Source organism: Dermacentor albipictus, chromosome 9 (genome assembly GCF_038994185.2).
Source record: "Dermacentor albipictus isolate Rhodes 1998 colony chromosome 9, USDA_Dalb.pri_finalv2, whole genome shotgun sequence".
Classification (NCBI taxonomy): Eukaryota; Metazoa; Arthropoda; class Arachnida; order Ixodida; family Ixodidae; genus Dermacentor; species Dermacentor albipictus.
In genome coordinates this window covers 69,112,294-69,127,845 of record NC_091829.1, presented here as the reverse complement: position 1 = coordinate 69,127,845, position 15,552 = coordinate 69,112,294, and the positions used below count along the sequence as shown (strand labels likewise).

General features: G+C 44.8%; 1 protein-coding gene across 3 annotated transcripts in view; it reads right to left on the bottom strand.

The window, feature by feature from the left end:
* RanBP3 (ran-binding protein 3) overlaps nucleotides 1-15,552 on the bottom strand; it is a 155,463-nt gene that overhangs the window by 27,932 nt on the left and 111,979 nt on the right. For 2 of the 3 annotated variants that reach the window (XM_065440400.1, XM_065440402.2), the window contains 4 exons: nucleotides 7,681-7,784; nucleotides 3,037-3,096; nucleotides 1,511-1,606; nucleotides 343-387 (listed from right to left, as the gene is read on the bottom strand). In XM_065440400.1, the coding sequence (XP_065296472.1) occupies nucleotides 343-387; nucleotides 1,511-1,606; nucleotides 3,037-3,096; nucleotides 7,681-7,784 (305 nt within the window). The remainder of the gene's footprint in view (nucleotides 1-342; nucleotides 388-1,510; nucleotides 1,607-3,036; nucleotides 3,097-7,680; nucleotides 7,785-15,552) is intronic. The other variant, XM_065440401.2, reaches the window with a different exon arrangement.

Below are 15,552 nucleotides of genomic sequence, written 5' to 3'. Positions count from 1 at the left end.
CATGCTTATTATGCATGGTGAGTAAACATTGTTGAAAGGCACAGTAAGGGTGAATGAAAACTCTTTAAAGGGATTTCATTTCGAGAAAGCTTTATTTGTGCAGCCATGACCTTGTTTAAGCCAAGCCAAGTTTGAGACGAAGCCTTGCGCACCCACATATGTATTGGCATTCGCAAGATGCCACAGCGCCCGTGACGAAATTCACACAGACGGTGGCCATTTTCCTCTAGGTAATATTGAAACTCCACAGTGCCGCCAAAGTTGTTTCAGTTCTCTCTTCCCCACTCAACCCCCCCCCCCCTTATTTTCTTCAGTGTTACTACAAGCAGTGCTGACACTCACCTGCGCCAAGAACTAAGGTGGGTGGAGCAACAATGGGCTTCGTCTCTGCGGACAGACAAGAGAAGAGACGCCACAACTGTTACATTGATGCAGTGAAATAACAAGGAAAACTGCCCCTTCTTTTTAACAGGAAACTCTACCTCAAGGCCAACTCCAATTTCCCTATTCAAATAGTACATGCAAGAGGCAGAGAGGCTTTTAAAAGACAACTGCTCGACCGATTAAAATAAAATTTGTTTCAATTGAGAAAAAAGAACAGGTAAATCCTAGCAACTCTATAAACGGGAGTTGGAATTAGGACCTTCTTTTTTTTTTTTTTCAAATTGCGAAAATCAGCAAGATTAAAAAAGTACAGCACGAAGTTTACAAATTCAAAACTGCGTACTAAAACACATACAGTCACCAACCGTTAATTCAGACACCATCATTTTGGACATGCTTGATTATTCAGACAAGTTCGTGGCACCGTCATGGCCCCAGACTTACTATATTAAGACAACCAAAATTTGGGACACCTTACAGCACACTATGCAAAAATTCAGACACGAACTGCATGGCCTGAAGTTTGAATAACAACACTTTGGTTCCAATATATCACCAACATGGCCATTGGCCGTGTTGCCAATGTCTACTCAAAACTGAGACTAGCAAAGCCTAATTGATTCAGCAATCGCTGACTGTGTCCAAATCTCAGGAAAAGCTGCGCTGTTAAGTTGTAAAGGCAGCATATGCAATTTGTCGTGCGAGTTCCGCATGTCAGCATTAATTTCCGTGTTAAATAACAACCCAGTCTCGAACAACTTAGGCAACTTTAAGTGCCTTCACCTCCACCTTTGATGACTGCGTCGACGAGGGCATCTAAGGCGAGCGCTGGACAATGACTTGTGAAGAGACCCACAATCATTCGGCTATCACAGCACAGTCAACCTTTGTCATGTTACTAGAGCATGAAGATTCAGTGTGTGTGCACTGACTGTACATTCATCTATCTGTAGCAACAGCGTGACAATTGTCAAGATACGTACGGTCTAGATCAAAGGCAAGCATTTACGCGTGCCGCAACGTGTTGACAAACTTGGGAAATATTGTTGGACGATCGCTTTTGAATTTAAGTGCGTTCGTACCTCCATCACCAGGCAATGAAGGAGGCGACTGCCCTCCATCTCACCTTTGTTTTCCGTGCTGTCCGCTACGCTCCTTGTTGGGGTGGTGGTCTTGATGGCAAATGGGTTCTGCTGGATCCGCGACAGTCCTAGCATGCCAGCTGTGGTGCCCGGTCAGGTGATAAAGAAGGCAGGAGGAGGGTGGGGACATGCACAAAAACAAACAAAAAAGTCTTATTTAGAGGTGCAGTTGCACAACCACTAGGGTTCAGAGAACTGCCGAAAGCAATTATTGTTTTTTGCGAACTAATGTCTGACGAAATAAGATCAACCCTGGGCAAACTGTCGGCTAATAAGGCACCCGTACTTAGTAGCACTCTTCCTGTTACAATCCTGACAAACAATGTTTATTTCTTAATGCATACCCCTTTGCCGCGTATTTAACTATGCATTAAACTAAATCTTACCCCAATGTTCTTAAATTTGCAAAGGTTCTGCCTGTGTGCAAGACTGGTGACCCAAACCAATTTATGTTCTCAATATAGTTAACACACTATTCAAAAAAATTGTACTGCAGCAAATACACTTCTGTAAAAGATAACAACCAAGAAGTTGGTGCTGCTAATTTCTGAAGTGTAATGAATTCTGGCCAATTTAACCTTTAAAACCTAAACTAAACTGTCAAAGAGCATAACTGTGGATATGCTTAGAACAGGCCCACGAACGTATGACTGTTTGCACCTCAACCTCACACGAGCCTGAAGCAGGCAAGATCGCAGCTTGGCAATAGCGCTCGCTTGGCACCACCATGATCGGCACCACATCTACCGCGATCTACATCAAGTTGCCGCAGGTACTCCGTTTCAATGAAGTGGCACCGGTTCTCACTCAATAACTGATCATTACACAAACAAGCTCATACATATCGCGGGAAACCGGACAAGTTGTCCACTCTGCCAATGTGTCGCCGCTATGTTGAATGCCAAAGTTTTCAAATGCTGTTTGGTATGCCGTTTGTGCTACTGACAGTGACGGAACAGAACCACATTTTTTTCACTGCTTTGGAAAACAAAAGGACGGGGGGGAAATGCCTTATAGCGCATATTTTAAGTAAAGCTTACGGTGGCATCGCATTGATATATTTGTTGGTAGCAGTGGAACACGTCGAGAGACGCAAGTTTCTATTTGGCTTGTTAGTGTGTGCTACCGTTTATTGCGTGTGTGCCTTCTTCCTGCCAGATACAAATTAATTAGGTTTCACTGTACCTGCTGTCTTTGAAATGCAGCACACATAAATTTCTTAAAGATGTCTTACCGTGCATATTAGGAGCACTGTCGAGTTCTTGTACAAGACAAACTTATGGTGTTTATCTGTAATTATTGTTTGGATTTGCAAACGAACTAAAACCTGGCTCGAAACAGTTTAAACCATCATTTTCTCGCTCTGGTGGAACCATTTTCACTGAAGTTCAACAAAAACAGGAAAACAATGTTTCGGTTTAACACTCTGCCATGTAATATAAATGAAAGGTATTCGCTGTTCCCAGCAGGCTAGCAACACCGCGCTTTCCCAAACTCCAAGCCGTCTTACCTCCAGATGACAGGCAGGAACTGGAGACAAGCCCAGAATCTCCATTGCCTGGACTGCCACCTGAGAAAAGCAAGAAATACAGCAGACCTCGACTTAAGCCCAACTGCTGCGTGAGCACCCCCCATCACAGATAGGCACAATTATTGTATTCGCACGAATATAACGCAAGTTTATTTTGCCAAGTTTCAGGCTTCAGAACTTGCCTCGCGTTATATTCGGGTTCATGACATGAATGGAACGGTTATTTTTCGTCGACTTTTCCTGAACACCCCCACACATGTAGCCGTGTACGAATGTTGCCGCAGGCCTTTCTGCAGTGCTGTGTGTTCAATTACTTTCGTGGCACGGAGGACGACGCTGTTCTTCCTGACATTGACGAAGATGTCAGCAGGGACGAGTAAACTTTGCATACATTCGTCTTCTTGCTGCATTTTGTGATGGCAGTTTGTAGTAACGATGAACAAAGCACACAGTGAGCACCCTCCTTTGCGCATCAATTCCCGTTTCTTGCAGCATCACTTGGCGTTGTAAGCGTATACATATTTCTTTTTCCGAGAGACCCAAAGTCTTAAATGACATAACAGGGATAGATGTAAATGAATGGAAATGTTGTTGAATATCACAGAAACGTTTGTGTCTTTTGCTTTGCATGTTTACACGAGATTCAAATGTGAAGGATGGATTCTGCTTGCCATTCCACTGCGTGCGATAAAACCCCTTTCCAAGGTGGCCAAAAGGAGTGTCCTGATTGATAAGTTCTGTCTGCCAACAACTCCATACAAATTCATCTACTTTTTATGCTACTTTCTCTCTATGCATACATGGCTTAGTACCTTCAGATAGCTACCTCAATACCTGCCATGTTTGTAGTCTAGTAAATTTGGCAGTTCATTGATTCATGCATTGTGTTTGGTGTTTCTAGATGTTTTGGCATTCAAAGTACACATGAAGTCTGCGTAAATAATTCCTTTCCCAGCCTTTTTGTGGCTATATTTCTTAAAGGGACACTAAAGGCAAATACTAAGTCGATGTGGACTGTTTAAATGCGATGCTAGAGACCTTGCAATGCTTGTTTCGCGCCAAGAAAAGACTTAGTTTACGAGAAAATTACATCTGAAGGGTTCGAATGCTTTTTTCGAAATTCAAATCTTCCGCCACCCAACTGGGGGAGTGGTGACAAGCATATGCCATCACCACCCTCTGCTGCTGTCAGTGAGTAAAATGGCATCCAACAGACAGCGGTACCGAGCCGGTGGATTTGCCGCTGCAGCTGCTTTTTGGTCAAGTGGCGTAGACCGTTCGGGCATCCCACGACATCACATGGAAGTTGAATTCTCTGTTCCTTGCAGTTTGTGCAAGTTTTGCGAGCCAGCGAAACCAGCCCAGCACTACGCGATAATGAAACTGTGAAACGCCAAAGCATGGGCGGCACGAAGTCAAGCAGGAATGAAATCTTCCGACCGCCCACGTCGTTGTCACAGGTAACTTCAATTCGTTCTTTTTCTTTTGTAAAAGATGAAATAGAACTGGACAAATAGCACTTTATTTCACCTTATAGTACAATAAAGGATGTTTTTTGCAACGAATGGTTGAGTACGAGCGACAGAATTTAACTGAGGAAAGCTTTCATCAATGGGCAAGTACTTGAATGTCCCAGGAAAGTCTCTAACCATGTCCTGCATTTACCTCAATTTCTCAATTATTAAGGCTCTGTTCGTGATAATATTGATGCCGTAGAGATTCTTGATCACTAATCTATCACTTTAGCTTGACTTAATATTGACTTAAGGTGGCACAGAAAGTACAGCGCTGTGCCTGTGTACTTTGTGTGCCTAGTTGTGTCTGCCAGTTCCTGTGCTGCAGCCTTCTACCATATTCCTTGTCTACAGTTTGACACCGCCACCTTCCACCTTGGCTATAAACACCTTGCAATGTATGCTCGAGCATTTGACACAACTTGAATCCACCGAGACAACTGCACAACCAATGGGGCCACTAATTTTTTTAGGTGTATGTATAACTATGTATGCTTCACACTCTTGTTCAATTGATAAAAATCCCTGCATTATGAGCTTGTTGGGCATTTCATTTTTTTAGATGTCATGAGTTTTCGTTTCGTAGCATTGCCGATGTTCTTCAATATTCATATTGCAGTCTGTAAAGGTCTTCTGGACTTACGTAGCAAGTGGAGGGATAGATTGTGGTTTATTCATAAAAAAGCTGTAGGGATCGGCTGCCTTGCGCAGCTCATAAGCATAGGTGGTCTAGTTAAAACAGCCAGTTTTGTTTTACTAGTAGCTGACTAGCTCAGTACACCACATTTCACTGCAAATAGAATTTATGGTGGCAGCAATACAAGCAGACACAGCATGTTAAGCATGAAGTGTAAAGAAGCCTCGAAACAGCTTTCTAACTAATAATATAATGGCCTAAGTATTAAAGAATGTCGCCTTTTGAATCTTATGCTGCAAAACTTTATCAAATCATTTAACTATAAGTGGAGTTACTGCACCAACATCTAGGTTTCTTTCTCTTTTCGTCTCCACTAGCACGCTGGAAGCTACGCAGCGGAGAGGCCAAGAGGGCATGGCCCTGTCCAAAAGTTGAGCATCGCGGTGGCAAAAGGGCTCGTCATGGCACTGCGTGACGGTAATAGTAGACTACGCTATGCAGCATGCTGCTGCCATCTCGGAGGCCATATGCAGCTGATGCAGTTATGTGCAGTGAAAAAAATTTTTTTTTTGCCTTTTTGAGATTGCAGACATGTATATTTTTCATTTATTTAACTAAAAATTAGCAATTATGTATTACTGAGAATGTTCTCGTGACCACAATGCCAGCCAATAGCGTTAGCAAGTTCAGCTGTTGATGGTGATGCTGCACGACAGCAATGGAACAAGATTGTAAATTCCCTGCTATACAGTGCAGTAATGTTTGGCTCACATGTTTACAACAGCCTGTACGACATGCTGGCAATATTTCCTTACTATGTTGAAAAGTGTTTCAGAGCACCTTTAACAGTATTGACAAGCCCTCTGCAAACTCAGAAGCTATGCATTCTTTTTCTATGAACAATGCAGCAACAGGCTTGTGCAATCAATGAGCCATGCCAGAAGTGTAAGGCCAGTTGATCAAAAACATATAATGACAAGGTGTTCATGTAGGACGCCGACTATGTAAGGAAACGAATACAATTGAACCTGCTCACACATTTAAAGCAAGATTAAACCCTGCCACTTGCGTCTCTACAGCCAAAAATATTGAAAGGTGTTAGACAGAATGAGACTAGGATTCAGGAGTACCTGAATGTCAACAACAGTTGTCATGGCGGTAAAGGGACACGTCAAACCAAATGTAAGTTTTCAAAGGTGCCAGTTAACTGATGGTGCCAGAAGTGCTCGCAGCTGCACTCAGGATTGAGAAGCTGGCGACTGCTCTAAATGACTGTGACACATCAGTTATCTTATCCAAGCTCGATAAAACGAGGGCCAACAAACCGCTCGCGTTACCCCGTTGATCGCGACTTCGGCACAAATTTTCCCGCCACGTGTTTCATACACTCGCGCTGTCAGACGTTCCACAAGCCAACGTTGACAAGAATGACGCGATTCCCGACGGCAACGCACAGCAACTGTCCCGACGCCACACTACCGCGCTCGCCAGAACGGTTCCTCGCAGTATTAGATTCGTATGAGGCGGCGGGAACCTCGACAGCGCGTATCACAAAATTCTCCCAGAGTGATTTCTCAGAGCAGCGCTTTAAACGAGACAATCTGTGCAACAGGAGGGGGGGTGGTGGGGGGGAAGATCGTGCGACGACTGCTGTCAACGCCAGGCGCCACCGGAAAACCAAGAAAATAGGCCACCGCGCGGGCTGTTCTGACCGGAGGCTGCGTATCTGTTGCAGCAGAGCCCCTATCTGTCGCTACCGGCGCACAGCGTCCCAGCAACTTGCTCTGTCGTCGCCATAGTCACGGCGCCCGCAGGCAGCAAAGCGAAAACCACTTCGAGCTACGCCAAAAAATATATATATGTAAAAGAAAATGGGAGGGGGGGATTCACGGCGCGCCAGTCGCGCGGCGTAGTCACGTCGCACTGCCAATACTCGCCGCCGATGGAACAAGTTCACGACACGCGCGAACTAACCAGGCCGTACGCGATTTATTTTAGGCGCATATTGCCGGCGATTTCGGTGCGGTGCTGACACAGAGCGCGCGCGATCGCAGCGGCTTTTCCTGTAGCTCGCCCAGTGCGAGATGCCGCGGGCTCTAGGAACTAGCTTCGCACCGAACCCTACGCCAGAGGAAGGTTCCCTGCATTTTTCTGTACGGCAGAGCTACGCTATTCTTCGCTCGGCGTGCCCGCAAACGCAAGGCGACGAGTCGCGTTCGTCATTGTTTACCGACAGCGCCTTTTTACGGCGACAGCGAGACGCAATGGCAAATAGCTCTGGCGCACCTCGGCACGTTAGTCGGACACCAGTTTTGACGCCACGCGTTGCGGCAAACGAATCGGAAAAATCGAGCCGATGCGGCAACGCCCCGGCGAGCGCGATCCTGCAACAGAGCTACGCACTTTGCTGCCGAGACGAAAGCGACAGCGACAATCCTTTCTTTTTTTGCTCCATTTTCAGGTCGGGCTTACCTTTCTCCGCCATCTTGAGAGGCTCCCACGATGTTTTTGTTTTGTTGGACAACTTCGGCACGCGATGACGCCGTTGTCGCGGTTGCTGCTTGATGACGATGGCACTAGGACAAGGTTAAACAAAAGAAACCGAAACTTACACTTTTGACTCTGGAGATCGTGACGTTTTCCGTTTCTTGCAACTACTTATGGCGCTTGCATACCACAAAACCATGACCTTCGAAGTTGGTTTCTGTACTCATGGGGAGCCGATGTTTTTAAATATTAAAAAAAAAAAACGTTGGAGGAGCCGTCGGTGGGACGTGCATTTAAACACCACGTTTTATAAAGATAGCATTTCGGATCCAGAACTGGCTTTGCTTATGGCTAAAAAAAAGAAAACAAGGAAATCAACTTTATTCTATGTAAATCGAACATTTTCAAACCACGAGCTCAGCTACCAGGCTAAAACAAGTGCCGCTGCCTGCACACAGAGTCAGTGGCGTAGCCAGAGGGTGGCACATAAGACACATAACACCCTCCCCCCCCCCCCCCCAAAAAAAATTGCTATATGTGGCACGCCCAGTCCACCTCCCCATTTCCTCCCCACCCCAGTCGAACTCTGAAGTGCGTGGCCCCCGAACTCCACGACAAAAAAAAAGGGGGGGGGGGGGGGATTTTGTCTACGCCACTGCGCTGAGCCACTCTACTGCTGTTCTGCACGCATGGAGGAACAACGCATGCTTATCTTCGGTGACATTTCTTCACAATACTTTCATAAAATTCTTACAACGGATATATATATATATATATATATATATATATATATATATATATATATATATAAGTGACAGTCTGCCGGAATCCGGTTGTTGAACAGGCACTTGTAGGTTGAGGACACAAGCACGAAAAAAAAAAAAAAGACGATGCTTTTATTTTCTACGTTTCGGTCGGGGTCCGGCCTTCGTCGGGGAATATATGACACGGAAAGGCGTTGTGCTTAAATTGGTACACATTGTTGCTGTGAGGAGCTTGCACTTGTGACGAATCAACAGTACATGTAAAAAAAAAACAAAAAAGTATAAGGAAGAAAGAAAAAACGCGACGAGATGGTTGTAACAGATTCGCAGAGCAACGCTAATACCGCAAAAACAAGGTTTACAGAAAAGATGACACGTGGTTAAAAGAAACAAAAAAGTGCACGACGAGATGGTTGTAGCAAATTCGTATAGGGCAACATAATATACAAAAACAGGGTTCACAGAAAAGATTACGCATTGTTAAAAAGAAAGACAAAGAGAAACACGACAGAAAACAGACTTTTGCTGTAAGGTGACTGCACCAGTCAATAGTCATCAATACGCCTGTCAAACGCGGTAAAAATGGACCACGGGACGGGATGGTTGTAACAGCAGGTTCGGGCAGCAACAAACGTAACAAAGGCAGGGTTTACAAAAGACAAGCTTAGCAAGGAAAGGCCTGTGTACACGTCGCATGTGTACACATGCGACAACAATAATTCATGAACGTCACTCATCCTAGGTTAAACACAATGAAATGACACGCCAGCAAACAGAAAATTGTCGCGAATTGCGCGCGCGTATGTCGGGTGTGCGAACAGCTATTCTTTTGCGACGTGGCATGAACGAAGCGATGAAAAACGAGCTGTTTAGTCTGAAGGCAACGAGTATGCGATTCTCTATTTGTACCCGGGTCATCGTTGATGCCAGAGGCTACGGCAGCAAATTTGTGGATTAGAAATTATTCGCGGAGCTCCCTCTCGTGGTGCAATTTGAAACCAGATTCTAGTATGGTGGTGGTTAATTCGTTTGTCAAAAGAGTGGCCCGGGATACTGACGTGCTTGCACGATAGCGGAAGATTAGGAAGGCTCATGGCATGCGATCTAGGATTGTCGAAACGCAATCTCTAAAGGCTGTTTCCGTTTGTCCAATGTACTGTGGCTCTCACGCTGAGCAATCTAGCACATATCTATATAACATTGGCCTTGTCCCAGTCGAAGTCAACCTTTCAGCTTAAGGCTAAAATTTGGCGCGGTGCTCGTAACACTTTTAGCGAATGCGTCATGCGAGCGCAAACCTTGCATCGTGATTTGTTGCAAGGATAACAGCCTATGTGAATAGGTCTTATTTTAGAAGACGTTATGCCAGGCTCATTTTTTTTATCGTCGATAATAAACTGCGTGTGGCGGCTCCAGAAACATGTCTTGAGGCAATTACTCCGCATGAGCTTGCTATGATGTTTTTTCAAGGATGACATTAACGTTTTGAATCGATGTAGTGTGCGTTAAAACTAAATTAATGTGCCTTCGTTGCTCAGCCCGCTTATCCACTCCGAGAGAGAGAGAAAACTTCATTATGTCCGTGATGGGGTTCAGGGGTGGCGGGGGTCGGGAGACTAACCCCCAATCCCCCCCTTCCTCAGAGAAGCGCACTGCGGTTTATATATATACTGCATTGGATCGCTTAATCGCGTCATTCACAATTAGGAGCGTACACTTCTGCATTATTAACAGGGCATTGCGGATTTTGTCGAAGTTGCTAATTGAATCGGAGTGTTCGGAACATAGTCTCTTGAAACGAAGTGCTTGACTAAAGGGCATATGGCTACTTTGGAAATGAAGATACCGGTGAACGTCAGTGGGCTTCTTATAAAGTGTCTAGTTTCTTGCCGCAGAGGGATCCAGAAAACCGATAAGTGTGAGTATGAGCGCGCAAACGCAATGAATGGACGAACCCTATTAAAGTCCGCAATGAAAGCCAGAAGTTCCGCCTCCCCGTTGTGCCAGATGAGAGACGTCATCAATATATATATATATATATATATATATATATATATATATATATATATATATATATATATATATATATATATATATATATATATATATATATTTACAGATACTGCAGGCCCTTCTCGGGCCCATGCAGGAGTGGATACTAAGAATACAAACAAGAGAAGTAAATTTAAACTAATTACCTGACATAATTGCAAATATATATATATATATATATATATATATATATATATTGATATATTATATTATGATATATATATTGATATATATATATATATATTGATGACTTTCCGTGTTCTGCGGACGTCCCTTGCCAGGACGTGGCGGACATCACTTGGACGTTCCAAGTACATTGCGCGGAACGGAGATATGACAACAAATTTTGGTTACAGTTTTTAGCGTATATCGTAAAGCCCACGTCTGTCCTGGGGAACCCAAGCCTGTGTGGCATAAAGACCAAGCCTGTGTGGGCTGAAAATTGTCGAAAGTCTATAGAGGCGACATAATTGGGACATACTCGACAAGAATATCCGAACTGGGACATGGTTTCGATATGTCGTATACGGTCGAAGGGTTGTTACCGGTATATATCACCGTAATCACGCAAATTAAACCAACGCTGCCACTATGTCGCCACATCCGGCGAGGCGCAGCAGAGGGTGATCTATCTGATAATCTTATCTATCTGATAATCTGCTAATTTTAGGCGTTTTACAAGACATGGCGTACTTCTCGCGTCATTGCGCGCCCAGCGCTCGCGCCGGCAGTGGGAGGCGGAACGCACTGCTGGCTTCCGCTGCAGATTTCGATTGAGCGGAGAATGAGGTTGCGTACATTTTCCTTTCTCGTTTTCCTTTCCTTTCTTTCGTTCTTTCTTTCTTTCTTTTTTTGCCAAAACCAATATCACCAAACGCAGGTCAAGTCACTCGCGTCCTTGGGGTCCTAACTACTGCTCTTTGCGTTTGACGATCGAGCATGCGCTTCAATAGCGTGACAGCACGGCGGCGACGGCGGAGCCTCGAACGACTGCGTATAATTGCTATAGTAATAATTTTCACGCGAGTTACACGCTACCCGCACGGAGCTGATAACCGGTGTTCCAGTTCAGGGTGCGAGGGGAAAAAAATAAACATAGTCGATGCTGGCACAGAGGTGATGAGATGGGAGCACGAAATCGACCAGCGTGGGATAGAGTCGGCGGAGGCAAGCAAGTGGGCATTGGAGATCGCCGGGAGAAGGGCTTCTTCCATCAGTGGGCATAAAGCTGACTAATCGGGATCTTGGAAGACTATGTAGCGCTGATTTCACGCGCGTGCTGTTGAATTACGTATACATACATAAACGAGTAACGCCGGAAGAAGTAAAGAAAGCCTTGGGAGATGTGCAAGGGGGGAAGGCAGCTGGGGAGGATCAGGTAACAGCAGATTTGTTGAAGGATGGTGGGCAGATAGTTCTAGAGAAACTGGCCACCCTGTATACGCAATGCCTCATGACCTCGAGCGTACAGGAATCTTGGAAGAACGCTAACATAACCTAATCCATAAGAAAGGGGACGCCAAAGACTTGAAAAATTATAGATCGATCCGCTTACTGTCCGTTGCCTACAAACTATTTACTAAGGTAATCGCAAATAGAATCAGGAACACCTTAGACTTCTGTCAAGCAAAGGACCAGGCAGGATTCCGTAAAGGCTACTCAACCATTGACCATGTTCACACTATCAATCAGGTGATAGAGAAATGGGCGGAATATAACGAACCCTTATATATAGCTTTCATTGATTACGAGAAAGCGTTTGATTCTGTCGAAACCTCAGCAGTCATCGAGGCATTACGGAATCAGGATGTAGACGAGCCGTATGTAAAAATACTGAAAGATATCTATAGCGGCTCCACAGCCATCGTAGTCCTCCATAAAGAAAGCAACAAAATCCCAATAAAGAAAGGCGTCAGGCAGGGAGGTACGATCTCTCCAATGCTATTCACAGCGTGTTTACTGGAGGTACTCAGAGACCTGGATTGGGAAAAATTGGGGATAAAAGTTAATGGAGAATACCTTAGTAACTTGCGATTCGCTGATGATATTGCCTTGCTTAGTAACTCAGGGGACTAATTGCAATGCATGCTCACTGACCTGGAGAGGCAAAGTAGAAGAGTGGGTCTAAAAATTAATCTGCAGAAAACTAAAGTAATGTTGAACAGTCTCGGAAGAACAGCAATTTACAATAGGTAGCGAGGCACTGGAAGTGGTAAGGGAATACACCTGCTTAGGGCAGGCAGTGACGGCGGATCCGGATCATGAGACGGAAATAATCAGAAGAATAAGAATGGGCTGGGGTGCGTTAGGCAGGCATTCTCAGATCATGAACAGCAGGTTGCCATTATCCCTCAAGAGAAAAGTGTATAATAGCTGTGTCTTACCAGTACTCACCTACGGGGCAGAAACCTAGAGGCTTACGAAAAGGGTTCTACTCAAACTGAGGACAACGCAACGAGCTATGGAAAGAAGAATGATAGGTGTAACGTTAAGGGATAAGAAAAGAGCAGAGTGGGTGACGGAACAAACGCGAGTTAGTGACATCTTAGTTGAAATCAAGAAAAAGAAATGGGCATGCGCAGGACATGTAATGAGGAGGGAGGATAACCGATGGTCATTAAGGGTTACGGACTGGATTCCAAGGGAAGGGAAGCGTAGCAGGGGGCGGCAGAAAGTTAGGTGGGCGGATGAGATTAAGAAGTTTGCAGGGACGGCATGGCCACAACTAGTACATGACCGGGGTTGTTGGAGAAGTATGGGAGAGGCCTTTGCCCTGCAGTGGGCGTAACCAGGCTGATGATGATGATGATGATGGTGATGATGATGACATAAACGAGAAGAAAGGGGGTTAACCGAGGGGCCCGATTTTATTAGTCATATCATGAGAAGACAGCAGACACTGACACCAAGGACAACATAGGGGAAATTACTTGTGCTTAATAAATGAAATAAAGAAACGATAATATAATGGAAATGAAAGTGGATGAAAAAAAACAGCTTGTCGCAGGTGGGAACCGGAGCCACAACCTTCGCATTTCGCGTGCGATGCTCTACCAATTGAGCGACCTCGGCGCTGTTTCCCCATCCACTTTCTTGGGTATTTATGTGTTCTAGTAGAACCCTGGGAGTGTTAGCCAGCGCCACCACTCACACACCTTGCCGGACCGCTGACCAGAAAGCAAACGCAAAAAAATACTTATTTTGCCGTGGAGAAACTCTACACAGTGCCACAACAAACAGCAACTTTTATATACCGTCAGGCGCCATAAAGCTGTCACGCGACAGCACATGAATCTCGAAGAGATGAAAGTGCCCGCTGGAATGCTAAAATGGGAAAATGGCCAAAAAGCCGTACATCTGTTGCGGTTAGGGTATTTATAGCGTTTGTTGCGTTGTTGGGTGATTCCGTAGAGGAGAAAGCCTACCGGCAACCGGCACAATATTGATCCACGTCGGACAATTACATACGGGGTGATCATTCTTTAACTTTTACGGAATTAAAGAAAAGTGAATTGCCTGTGGCAGGTGGCATAATTCTTGTCCTCGAGCTGGACCATTCGAAGAGGTGGACATTAAACTAGCGCGATAAAACGAAACATATATATTCAACTAACTGACGAAAAATTCACTTACTAACTTCTTAGGGCACACAATGCCGTATATATGTAAGGTCCTTCATTTTCGGGCTTTATAGTTTTCGAAATTCGGGGTAGGGGGGAGAGGGTAGAAATCGGGTATTAATTTTAAAGAGGGAAACCGGAGAAAGATGGGGGTTGGGGGGGGGGGGGGTGTTCTTTGTTTAGCAGCCCTTAGTTACGGAATATTTTTGTTAAGTTCTACGGCACACTTAACGCAAGCAGTGGTCTCCTTTCGGTCACAAACGCTCTGCTTAAAGAAGCGAAACCACTCACAGGAACGCGTAATGGCACAGAGAACTGCTCTCAAATGATCTGACGAACAGATCTTCACAGATCCCTTTGTCATGCATTATATATACAATTAAAAAAAAGTACATTAACAAAAACAACAAATAGAAACAGGTTTGGCGATCCTTTCTTTAAATATCTTTGAATTTTTTTTTATAACATAGGAACAAGCACAAAAGGAAGTGCACAGTGGCATGTTTTGCAGGAAATGTGGTGCTTTTTTCTTATCCTACAAACTCTTGGGGACGTATATAACTAGTATATGTATTTGGAGCACATCTTCGGCCATCCAAGACCGGTCGGGCCCTTCGCCCTTGTCTGTTGTAGTCCTGCTTTGTTGGTTCCGAATATTCGCCCTTGCAACAGAATTACTAGAATACCAACTAGACGAATCAGTCAGCTTTGTTTAAACGTATATGGGTATACCTGATCTAACCTAACACAACGTAGCCATACGTATACCCGACTACGTTATAACGCAGCAGGGTAAGCATTCTCTCCACGCTAAAGCTAGCGTTAGCAAAGCGCAGCAACGTCAGCGCATGCGTCAATTCGCTTTCTACGACGCATTAGCGCTGTTAGTGTGAATGGGACGCGCGGGAAATGCTATGCGATGCGCCATTAATTGCCGTATTCACGTAAACGCGGCCACTTAAAAAAAAGAAGGAAAAAAAAGGAACAAGCTTTCGTTCGCTCAAGGTAGCAGGCACAGATTATGCTTTACATTTTTGTATGCCAGTTTTCGATCGAGTATTCAAGCGAATAACGAGGCGTCCCCTAATCCTAACCTAACGTTCTCGTAATGATGCGCCAACGTGACCCAGATCGAGCAGACGAAGAACTGAGATGGAGACTTGCCGGTTACTAACTTGAAATTATCTATTGGTCTGTCCCTTTTAGCATCAAGACGTATAATTTCGCCACTCTGCCTATTTCACAAATTGTGCTATAACTTTCCTGACCTTCGTTCCTCGCTGCTATTTCCACCCGTGCGCTCATCACACCGTCTATTCAATTCTTTAAGCATCCAACGCCTTCGTGGTTCTAAAAACGCTTTCAACAAATCCTTCCTTCCCGTTGCAATAGAACAATGGAACTGGCTACCGGAATCCGTT